This window comes from Gouania willdenowi, chromosome 3 (assembly GCF_900634775.1).
Source record: "Gouania willdenowi chromosome 3, fGouWil2.1, whole genome shotgun sequence".
NCBI classification, from domain to species: domain Eukaryota; kingdom Metazoa; phylum Chordata; class Actinopteri; order Blenniiformes; family Gobiesocidae; genus Gouania; species Gouania willdenowi.
Window position 1 is genome coordinate 31,418,435 of NC_041046.1, and position 12,947 is coordinate 31,431,381.

The window sequence follows — 12,947 nt, forward strand, 5'->3', positions numbered from 1 at the left end:
CAGACGTAATGTAACATCTATTTAGAGTTTTAGTGCGAACAAATAAGCATTCCATCACAATCGAGTGAAAAGATGGCCATAGAACAGTGAAATTATGTTTGAAGTATATAAACACGATGGTTTGACCTTGGAGGAAGAAATGAAGGATTGAGCAGCTTGTTCTGAAAGACGCACAAGTGGGAATTACGATTGGAGAACGCGCTGATAAAAGAGGAAAGAAGGGCAGGAGAGAGATAGTTGGAAACCCTGTTACCAGCAGATACACAAAAACCCTGTATGTACTCACACACACACACACACAACACATACACACAATCACTACTTCAGGCATCAGAGACTCTCTGCCATTATGTGTTATGGCGTCTGAGGCAGATATGGCCGAATGGCTTTCTTAATTAAAACGATAAGAAGCCTAATTGCACTGGGCTTTCATCTCATTCTGAGGCATTAAAGAAAGTGAAGGCACACAGTGTGAAAAAAAGGGAATACAAAAACAGATCAGGAATGAAACTAAGAATGAGGGCAGAGAGAACTTCACCGACGCCTTTCACTAAACTAGAAAATGTAGCTGCCTCGGCCCGAGTTGTCCTTGGTTATAGTGAAAGCGTCAATTGCAAAACATCAAGAGGAAAGGATTTGAAATCATTAGATTCGACTGTGTTAATAAGAAAACCACACCATAAATATTAACACCGTCTTTAGACGCTGACATCTTTTAACCTGAAGGAATTTATTTTTTAAATATTTCCGCACGATGACATGATTTTGAACTCAATTTTTTTGTCTTCAATTAAAATTGTTAAAAATGTCGGTTACTATATTAAAATAAAGAAGAAAAAAAAAGGTTGCACCCTGGGGGAGGTAAAGACAATTAAAAATAAAACAAATGTCATTATTAAAAAAAGACAAAAATTGTCGCTGGGTGAAACAAAAGCAAATATTTAACTTTAACAAAGCCTATGTGAAGCACAATGGACAGAAATCTGAAAGGCTGAAACATCTTTTTTTCAGAGGCCTGAAATGGGAAAGACAGATAAAAGCCAAAAACCTTCAAAAAGACGAAAAACGTAAATGTAAAATGTTCTGTGTAAAGCTCATTGCCATATACTGCATGAACTTCAGTGCTTTTGTTTAGCATTAAGTGGGTGGAGGAAGAATGGATGTTAAACCTCCTTGATGTATAAATAAAGCTACGCAATTATAATTGTTTATATTGCCTTACAATAGTTTAGTCAGGTGAATGTACACCAGCACACAGCAGTGCAACATCACTGTCTACATTTAGGACTGTGTAAGATCCAAGTAGCTCTTTGCTCACAATAGTGTCTGAAGAGATTCATGACACAAGAAAATGATGGTTGAAACCACACATTATGTTAACCACAGTCATTTTATAGTCACCTGCCAAGCTGATTCACATTAAACTCAAAAGAGCTTTTGACCAATTCATGTTATAATTCAATATAATTACATTATTATAGGAAAAAAATCAAACCGTCTACATTTTTTTGGCCCCTAATCTGTCAAATTTCTACTTTTACTCTAACTGCTTGCCCATCTTAATGAGGAGACACTCAAAAAGAACTGGCAGTGAAGGGAAATAGGGCCTTTAATCTAATGATAATCTATTTGAATGGTTAAACATAATTTTCCCCCCTTTTTACAACAATTCCAATGCAAATACCAACACACTTTTTAAAATGAATTATCAGTAGTAACCATTCACCTTTTAAAAAAAAAGCTAGTGATTTTTTGGATACATTTTTTTTCAGGAAATGGCCCACATTTTCCAAAACACATACAGATAATGTGTGGGCACCTCGCTTCTTTCAGGCTAAAAGTGTAAAAGAAAAGGGCAGAGTGTGACATATGACAAAGGCCAACATCTCTGCAATGCTGCAAGCGTTAAAAACCAATATGTCAAGGAAAAAAACAAAAAGATTGGCAACAAAGTATTCACAAAAACAATATTATTGGAGGTGACAGAAGCAAACTGTCAGTGTTTGAGGACCTTCAAACCCCATTAACAGATTTCTGCTGGTATGATAATAAAAGGAAATAAATGAATATGATTCAATGTGATGGGAGGGTGACCTTGATTGGAGCAGCATGTTATTGTGTACCCAACCCGTTAAACCCTGGAGATGTAGCTGGCATTTAGCTTTCTGTGGAAAATACACTTGTAGCGAGATAATATTAAATGGTGACAAATATTTTTAAAACAATGTTTATAGTGTTAAAATGTTGCAGTGAGAGTAAGGTTTGCACCTCACAGGTAAACATCTGATTGTCTGTACTAGCAGAAAGATTACAGTTGGTAAAGGTGTTTTGACTTTTTACTATTACCTTTATAGGTTCTTGATGCTGAAAAGCTGAATAAACATTAGACTGCATCTGCAACAGAAGGGCTTGGATTACAAAAACTGTCTTCAAAGACTACGTATATGTTTTCACACGTGACTAACGTCACTGTATAGTTGGGACAAAATGAGTGGATTTAAAGAAGAAATATAGAACATCTATTGTTTTCATTTGACCCTACATTGGCTTATCAAAATATAATTTTCAGCTCTGATTAATTGCTGTTTAAAGCTTTATATATATATATATATATATATATATATATATATATATATATATATATATGATTTTTTGTTTGTCCGTTCCACATTACCATTTATAATGTGACCTGTGTCAGACTCCAGTATGAACGGTATGCAGCTCCAATCTGAGCCGCATGCAAATTGTCGCGTTTGTCTCAAAGTTTTTGTGCAGTGGAGCCAGAGAATGAATGAGCAGGTGCAGAGGAGGACGATGATGATAAAAAATAAAAAATAAATAAAAAAGAGATGCTTTCTGTGGTGCCGATTTGCTTCTAAACACAGACCATTTATCATATGAACTTTCAAGCTTTGACCCGAACCCAACAGAATGAAGCTGACAGGTCCGACAGACATAGATATTTATATCCACACCCGACCTGAAACCGACAGTTATAACCTATTTTATTCCTCATTCAAATGTTTTAGTGGTAAGTCTGCTTTTATTAACAGACAGCAGTCAAACGCACGTCAAACACAGGCACATGAGAGTGGATCTATTTAAATTATCCATGTATCAAATATATAAGGATAATCCATGTTCTTTTGCAGAAAAAGGATTGATTTAACAGTGGATGCTTAAAGACGGTCCCTCTCTGCTCCATGAGTGCAACAGAGCTGCACTCACAGCTGTTAATAATGACGTCAACATATCAAATGTGCATTAAATCCTCCTTGACCGTTCACACTGAGGTCGCATTGAAAAAGATCCGATCTGTATCTGATTCAGGACCACATGTGAAAGTGACCTGAATCTCATTTGAAAAAGTCTGATATGGGTCACATTTGAGTGTTCACACTGCTTTTAAAGAAATCAGATCTGGTCACTTTTGCCTGCAGTGTGAACACAGCCATAGTGTAGACCACATAGATCAAGAAATCTACAATAATTTGTTTGAAAAAAGACATAAAAGAAATGAAATTGAAATTGCTGCTTGAAAGTTTGTTTTTATTCCCACCATTAACAACCAGTTTTCTGATAATTTTGCGCATTGCATTGTGGGATGTGGATAGGGACAAGCTCTTCGGCGAAGTGAAGCTTTTCTTGTTAGAGCTCCCCCTGTTGACTGGCTGCAGTAGAGATAGTATATCCTCAATGAGAACGGATGGGATGTAAGTCAAACTGTAAAGTTTTTTATTTCCAACCTAAACTCTGCTGTGATCATGCGTTATCACCCTACATTGAGTTAAAGTGCTCATTTTTCTGTGATGTTTGTTTTAAATAAGTTATTTGAGGTTGACAAACAGGATTTAACGTCATGTATGACGATGATTGACAGCCGCAGGTCTTGCGTAGCTCTCTTTGTGAATAGCAGTTTTGTCGTGAAGGAAAGTCGAGACGCAATTTAACAAGATATTTGAGTTGAAATATATCGTGGTTTTGTACTAACCTCTATGATCTGAACAAGCCTTTGATAGAATTTCCAGCTGGAAAGATACTTATGTTCTTGGCGTAGCTAGGCTTCGCGTAAGTCATCAGGACAGTACGCTAAATGGGCGGGGCGTGTTACCAGGGCTCCTCCCACTGGACCCTACTGCGCAGACTCTGGCTCCAAATGATGTCAAATTTGCAAGATGGAAGTGCCCATAAGTGCCATATTTTGGCTTCAAGAACGTTGAGTATGACCAACTACAGTGCACGCCCACTGTTGTGTACCCAAAAAGATACGGCCCAAACAAGTTTTTTTCTTTTTTACAAAAACCTCAAATGCTTAAAAAACCCACCCCACTTAATTAAAAAGATATGGAGTTTTTTTTTTAAAGTAGCTTTTAAATGCCATTGTTGTGCTTCTACTACTCATTTTTCCAAGTATTTAACTTGAAGTTGGAATGCTTCTTCTCAGCTCCTTTATCACATCAGCACCACCATCTCCATCATTACAGCGGAGAGGAGAGCCTTCTTTTCACCAAGACGAGTGGTCAGAGTGTGAGTCATGCCTCAGCGCAGAGTGACTGTAAACACTTAGCATATATGAATATTAATGCTGCACATTAAAGCCCCAATGCCAAGATGGAAGCTTTAATGAGGATAAATAACAGACAGCCAAGCAGTGAAATCTCAGTTCTGACATTATTCATCATACTTAACTTTTGTCACAGCTCCTTTTTTAGTAATTAATACGGTACAAGAAAGCTCTTTGCACTTGGATGAGTGATCTAATTTGTTTGATATAATGCAATTAAAGGAGCTTGAATTGCTTTATGGTAATGCTAGCGATTATATTCCTTGCTGGTTTGCCTCATTCGGCATCAGATGACAGAAGTTGGGCATTAATGTCTGTCTCAGATCTGCAATGGTAATCAAGGAAACTATTTAAATGCTGTTTACATAGAACCTCCCTGAACCACATCCATGATTTATCTCCACTAAGACACAGCTACTCCAATAAAGACAATTATAATGCCAGCAAAAGGTGTTGTATCATCACTGACCACTTACTTTTAGCCAAACTTTTACTTTTAGTTTGTTTGATTTACCTGAAACTGTTGTTCATAAATTATCTAGCATCATGTGATCATCATCTTGGTTTCAAATGTTACAGGAATGCCTGTGTGAGCCTGGTTGTTGGCCGATTCCCACAGGGAAGTCTGACATTAAAATTTGGAGGACACAAGTGGCTGGGGTGAAATCTGACTTTGGGAGCACAAATAGCAACGGAGGAAGGGGAGACGGATAGAAGCCCGCCTGGGAGATGCCTGCGAGAAAAAAGGATGAGGCACAAATGACGGGTGATGGCGCTGCAGGATACGAACCCCTCTTCCTCTTCTGTCTCGCTGTGTTCCGGGGGTTTACCCTGCAGAGGTGGTGCATACCGTTTCAGCTGGGTGTAAATCACTTATGGGAGCTCAAATAGTCACACTTTACACCTCATTATGTGCGAGTTCCTGTTTACATTGTTGAAGAATCAAGTGATCACTCAAAGCCGATCAGCTGACACTAAAGTGCTAGTATTACACCTTTGGACTGTTTTTATATTCAATATTGCCATTAAATGCTGAAGGATGCATTGCCGTTTTTCATCAATATATTATTAATATTAATTGATTAATTAATTAATATTAGATTTCAGTGCAAAATTTAAGGGATCCTCCACTGTTTTTACAAATGTGGCCTAAAATCTTTGAAATGTCCTTTTAGAATATACATCAAAATGCATTATTTAGCACCGTATTTGTTTTATTTTCTTTTAAAAATGGTGACACTTTACCGTTTTAGAACCGGTATTCCGCCATCTTGAAATCACGTGATTGAAGACGTCACACATCCCCATTTGCCTGTAAAAATCCCATTGTTTTTTTATTGGAGTGAGGTATTTAGCCTGCTTATAGTCAGAACATCAGTGTCAGCTTTCGTTCACAACAACGTCAACACAAACATCTTTAATGAAAAATTAACCACAAACCTGGGACGTTTTTTTATTGCTATGGATCCCTCTCTTCCTACTTATCCCAAACAAATGTTCCAATCATCATAACCTGCTCTGGGTGCAGTGCTCCGCCTTAATGACACCATTGTGCTACCCCTCTGTTATCCTGCTGCCCTCATAAGACTTGCATTTACCGTACATTCCTGCATAGAGTCCAACAAGGGAAACATCCACTGGATCTGAGCGCTCGTTGCCTCGCCATGAGGGACAGATGATTCGTGAAGGACAAAAGGAGGACATAAAAGGCGAGAAGGAATCAATGTGTTCAGAGATGTTTTTGAAGATAAGTGGAAGGAGAGAACGCCAAAGTGACAGATTTCCTATCGAGCTGCCAATCACTCACAGCACCTGCTCTCACACGAGAAGACACCTTTGGCCAGCAGAGACTTATTGATTCAAACTCTCGTAGCTTCTCAAACCGTCACTGCTCTTTGCTCATCCCTCATTCTTCTGCTCTGTCACTTCTACCTCTTGGAAGAACTTACTTCTTAAACTTTGTTGCAAGCATGAAGTGAAATATGAACCCTTTAGCTGAATTCATCAACTAAAGAAAAAAAACTGTTTAACATACAACAATAAAAAAAAAGACTAAAAACTAGCTTTCAAGAAAAAGAAAAAAGAAAAGACTGCTCCCTTTTAAAACCATTACATCCAAAAATGCTTAGTGTAAAAAATTATTACAATCAAATGCATCACATCATAGACGGCAAACCAGATTAAATGTAATGCACTGCGCCAAAACAGCATTGAATGCCGGCTATTTATTTTGAAATGAATTTATTAGTGTTATTTTATTTAAAAAAAAAAAAAAAAAACAATTGTACATTTTGCAAAACCTTTTATTTTATACAGATTCTTTGGAAAATAAATGAAGTTCCAATTGTGCAAGATTTTGTCATTTATTACCAAAATGTTTTTAATCTTAATAAAAGTTAGTAAAACAGTGAGATGTGAAGTGAACTAATCAGCTAGAAGTTGTCAAGTTAAAGCCAGGGTGTGAGAATGGGGGGGAAATGGGGGTCACAGGGAAAGGTGTCGAGGGTCGTGGTGAAACTGGGAGCAGCAGTGGGAAGGTAAAAAAAAAGGGTAGTAAAGTGTGAAAAAAAGAGTTTAAAAGGCTAAAAACAGGGTTCAGAGGGGAGCCTCTTTCAGACACCAACACTGAAGGAAAGTGCTAACACAAATGTAAATATAGCAGTGGTTGGGATCAAAGGTAGTCATTTGAACAATTTTCTTTCCTCAAGAGGAGTTGTCAGCGATAAATCACAAGGCAATGCATGAAGGAACAGATTCACTAAAGGTTTAATGGTATTAAAACATAATCAGGAGTGTGCGGCTGCTGCATGTCGCACAGCACCCTCAATCCATTTAGCGCATTTCCCTCTAATGAATATGTGTAGTAGACGGAGCTCACAAAAATGCTAAAAAAGATGCAAAAAAAAATGGGAGGAGGACATGCAAATAAAGTAATGCAGTGGGTGCAATGCAATTCATCAAACCTGGAACTGTTTGCGGTGATTGTTTTAGAACAGGAAAATAGTACGACTGACAAGCAGGTCAGTCGTAATAAACAAGTCATTACTAACAGCCACTGAATGAGGAAATAAAGTGTGAGTAAAGTGTGTGTGAGGAAGAGAAAAAGCTTCACACCCATACAGCGGTGTGTGTGGAGTCTGGTGATGCAGCATCAGGCCAGAATCAGCTGATCAGATGCGTAATTTACGCAGTGATGGCACAATGTTTATAGATGAGAGTGTGGTGACACAGCATTAGTCTGGAGCATCAGATCTGCTGAATGATGGTCAGTAGATCATCTCAAAATGGTGCTGATCAACTGATTGACATTCTGTGTTGCTGTATTAACTCAGACCAATGGTGTCAACAGAACAATAGGACGGTTTCTGTCCAAATCTGCCTATTTTTTACAGAGCAAAGTCACAGGACCTGATGGAGCAGCCACATTAAATTAGGGAGAAAAAAATAATCATTAGGTTTTAAAGTTGTTGTTTTTTTTAAACATTTGTATTGTTTATTTAGTTTTCTACATTATTATATGTTTGTGCAGCAGACAGAGAAGTCCATCTGTCTCTAATTTAACTTCTTCAAACATCATTGTGTGCTTCTGTGGACTCACCTCTCCACATTGAACGCTCATTTAAATAGGGCGGACTCCACCACTTCTGCACGTGCACTAATCATTGCTGCAATCTTAGTGAATTCCTCGCAGCAGATGAGGAAAGAGCATCACCAAAGGATTTAGGGTCACACCTGGTTTACCACCCTTTATTTCAGCTCTTAATGAATCCAGCGCTAATTCATTTATTTATACATTCATCCATCTATCCTGTTTTATCCTAATTTCTTGACTTTGTGAGGAAGAAATGTAAACATAGACTTTTATCAAGTCTGGACTAAATAGCAAGACTTCCATCTTTAGGTAATAATGTACAATATATTGCCAAAAGGGTTCACCTGCCTTCCTTAACAGGCTCATGAATTTCACCCAAATCTTGAAACTATAACAGCTTTATGGAAAGGCTTTTATAAAGGTTTAGGAGGATGTTTATAGGAAATGTGGACTGTTCTTCAAGAAGCATGTGGAGTCGTTTTTTTTTATGATGTCACAGTCGCACTTTATCATCCATGATCCATGATCCTTCATAGTTCTTTCTTTGTGCAACGGTGCACAGTCATGTTGAAACAAGAAGAGGGACTTCACAAACTATTCAAAATGTCTTGAATGTACAAACAACCCCCCCCCACAACATACAAAATAATAAAGTACTGTTCCTGGCAACCCAAAGCCCACATTCAAATGTCAACACCAAGTGCAGGATAAAGTAGGTAAAAAACAAACAATTGCAAGGCTGAAGTGTAAAATTGCTGACGAGTCACCTTATGTAACCTCAAAAATTGAAATAAAATGGTTTAAGATTTTTTTTCTTGTTCCTCTTCTGATGTGTTTTTTTTAATCTTATACTTGCCGACATCAGGCATAACCGATGCTGACATCACATAGTGATGCGGTTTATTAGATTTCACGCTCCTCTGAAGCCCTAAAAGGCTCACTGCATTTCTTTAAATGCCTGAAGCCGAGCGGCCCCACACTGCAACACATTGACAGGCACAAAGTCACAAAAAAAAAAAAAAATACAAGGCTTCAAATCAGTGACTAAAACGACAGAAACGGGGTTAAAAGTGATCAAACTATTAGCACAAACAACAAACTGGTGCTCATAACTCCTGGTAACAGCTGATGGGAGTGTGTATGTGTGAGAATATTCGATTGCGAGTTTGCGTATGTGTAATGCATGTTGACTCGTGCATCAGGGAACACATACATTCACCCAGTCTGTGAGCTTGTGTGTCTTGAAGCAGACATCAGGGAACAGGCAGCTGGGTGGGCAAAGTACAAGTTTGATAGCTTCCCACAGAGCACCTCACTCTGTGTGTGTGGTGGTGTGGTGTGTGTGTGTGTGTGTGTGTGTGTGTGTGTGTGCGTGTGCGTGTGCGTGTGTGTGTGCGTGTGCGTGTGGCTTGAGGGACCAGTCTGTGGGGAGCTGATTGCACAGACTCTCATTATGTGGCCAGTGGCTGTAATGGAGTGTGACAGCAACGTGCTGTGCTCTGGATCTCTGTCCTTCCAGCCTGCAAAGCCAATTAAACACATTCTGCCTTGCTCTCACAGCTCTCCTTCACTCTCCGTCACTCACTCCACCAACACCACCTGCTTCACCATCACTGCCACCAACAGTTTCCCCATTCCCTCCTTCTCCAGCCTCACTCGCTGCCTTTCCAGTTTAAGTCCTCTAACCCTGCAACAGCACAACTCAAGTTCAATACCCAACTTCATCCCCACTATTTTTCCCTATGGCTATATGGAATTGCTTCTGCCCTCTGTTTTCCACTCCTCAGCAGACCAAATGCCCGTCTCTTCATGGCTGTGCAGGAAACTGTTTTTTTGGGGGGGGGGGTAAAAGAAGTTTGGGGCTTCTGGGAGGAATAAAGCATAAGTACACATGCTCACAGAAGAGGAGAGAGAGAGAGGAAAAAGTGGAGAAAGTGGGAGCAATACTTGATTTCTCAAGACCCCGAAGCGTCACAACCACTTAGAAGAGAGAGAATGCCTGCAGTTCCAAAAACACAAATAGTCCATTTATCGCTCCCTTGGAATCCTTCAAATTGGCATGCAGATAGACTTCTGTAAGGTTTTTTTTTCTTCTTTAAATTAATGGCTGTTTGAAACAGATAAACAATACTTATGACAGCGTTCCTCCTTATACAAATTACGCTGACAGATAAAAGTGTGAGTGATTTGAAAGGGAGCGGTGCCAAGGAGGGTGGGGTACCTGTTTTGAACCAGCCATCATCAGTGAAGGACTCATTGGTTCCTGAGGTTTGTTCCAGTACTCTCTGAAAACGGATGGACCTCGAACCAGGAGCTCTCCTTCTTTGCTTTGCAGACCTGAACGCACCTGCATCCAAGCCATCACCAAGGTATGCAGGAATAGCAGAAGGAGAATCAAGTTATTTACATATGGTAAAATGGTGGTAGCATGAATATAAAATGCTATTGGGGTGCTTTGAGCTGATTCCACTTGATTGGAGGTAAAAAAAAAATGTCTATTGCAGAACCAACACACTAACTTTCACAAGACCATACACTCCTGTGGTTATTTCAAAGACTACAAATATATGGTATTGGGATGTGGATCATATTGGGTTAATATACATGATATGGTTAATTTAGAACAATTTTATCCGAAAAGATTCAGTGACTTGAAACCGATTCATAAACTTTTTAGAAAATAATGATTCATCCAGTGTGACGATGAAATAAATTCCTGGATACTAAACAGTGCAAGTGAGCTTTCCTAGATAAATGTTCTTGTAAGGGAATCATCCATAGATTTATTATGGACATAAACAACCAAGTAAACAACAATAATACAATATTTTAACCAACAGTTCAGGTAAAAATTAACAGAATGTTAACTTTTCAATACTCAACATGTTTTCAAAAATATATATTAGCTTTACCTGACTCTTCTGCTTGTTTTTTCCAACAAACAAACAAACAAAAAAAATGCAATATTAACATGAAAAATGAAGTGCAACCAGGATCTGAGAATGTGACTTGTGCTCTTAATGTTTCTTTTATTTATTTAATAATTTTACATTTATTTAACCAGAAAAGCCATTGAGAACAAGCTCTCATTGGTAATTAGCTATCCATCCAGTTTTATTATTATAAGCAGGAAACAAAAAATCAGAGGGTTGAAATTCCTTTTACTACATACCTGCGCGTTTCTCTGTGAGTCCCCTCAACAATAGTGGTGTTTGTTGTGTTATCCATAACGATTCGAACATCTACACCAGGAAGCGGCGTCCCAACAGCTCCTGAAACAGTAAAACACAAAAAGACACCAGGAGCATTAAAGTAACGCACTCTTTAGCCTTCAGGCATTCTGAACAAGGACCGGAAAACTAAAATGATTTTCTAAAATTTGAATTTCATGTGGCTTGTTTCAATTAGTTAATTTATTAGATAGTCTAGTTAAAATCCTGCCAAAAGCTTACGTGAGTTAAATGAAAAATACATGTACAATTTCGTGACAAAAGTCACTAGTGATGACATGGGTGTGGATGTTCGCACATCTTCACCACGGAAATATAGTAGCATTAGAGAGTTTATCAAAATACGCAAGAGGATCAGTAACAGTGTCGCAAAAGTTACTTAAAAGAAAAAAGAAAAAAACAAACAAAAAAACTGAGCCTCCTTTCATACAATAGCAAAGTTGCTATAATCAATTTATAGTCTAACTGCTGGAATCTCCTTGACCCGCTGTTCCCTCCTCTATCATTATTCTTGCCTGACACAACAGAACACACTTTTGAAGACTTTTGAATTCTCTTCTCGAGATTCAACAAGATTAAGTGCCGTTTGAAGAGAAACGAGAAGGTTATAGTGGCCACGTGAAGGCTAACAGAGGTTCTGTGAGTGAGGAGAGGACAGGAGAGGTTGAAAATGTATTTTGTTCTTTAGTTGTTCTCTGAAGTAGAAACCTATGGGACTTATAGGAGAGAGAGAGAAGCTTAGAGAGAGAGAGAGAGAGAGAGAGAGGAGAGAGAGAGAGAGGGAGAGAGAGAGCAGAGAGAGAGAGAGATAGAGAGAGAGGAGAGAAGGAGAGAGGGAGAGAGGCGAGGGAGGAGAGAGAGAGAGAGGGACTGAAAGTAGGACAAACAAAGAAGCAAACAGATGAAACAAGCCATGGAATAAAATAATGAAAATTATAGGATCAGAATGCACTTATTTACATCTAGCAAAGACAACCTGACCTAGAAAGCCTGCAGTTATTAAGGAAAATTGTGAGATCCACCACATAATCAGGCTTGTGAGGTGCCCTAAATACAGAAACCAATAGGGCTGCTCTCAATATCAAAACAACAAATGATAAAAATGAGCAACAATTTCAGATTTCTTACATTAAAGCAAAAAACATCTTTACAAAATACAATGTGACAGGATATGAAAATAAAGTAACTTAAAAGGTACCTCTACTAGCATGCTGACAACATCAATCGTGTATTAAGTGTTATAATAGACAAAAGATTGTGCACATCAATTTAAAAAATAAAAAAACACAATAAAAGTACTTTTTCAGACAAATTTATTCCTTAAAATACAACCGATTAGACCTGCCCAATTTGGGCCAAATGTGATGCAGCTCTGTAGATCCCCGGGCAGTGATTTGCATTAGCATCCACCTTATTTCTTTTTTAAGGTCTTTATTATGTTGCTGTAGTACTTTTCTCCACATTATCTTTAATACTCTTGTTATTACAACGGACAACCCAGGGATGTGTGTTGGAGATATAACTGTTGTTTGCCACTTCTACCGTCAGCTAGCTTTTTTTT

The 12,947-nt window shown here is 38.4% G+C and overlaps 1 protein-coding gene across 1 annotated transcript in view; it reads right to left on the reverse strand.

The window, feature by feature from the left end:
* Positions 1 to 12,947, reverse strand: part of acsf3 (acyl-CoA synthetase family member 3) — a 45,381-nt gene that overhangs the window by 12,366 nt on the left and 20,068 nt on the right. Inside the window, 3 exon segments of the mRNA XM_028437167.1 lie at positions 10,378 to 10,407; positions 10,410 to 10,507; positions 11,335 to 11,428. Of these exon segments, the coding sequence (XP_028292968.1) occupies positions 10,378 to 10,407; positions 10,410 to 10,507; positions 11,335 to 11,428 (222 nt within the window).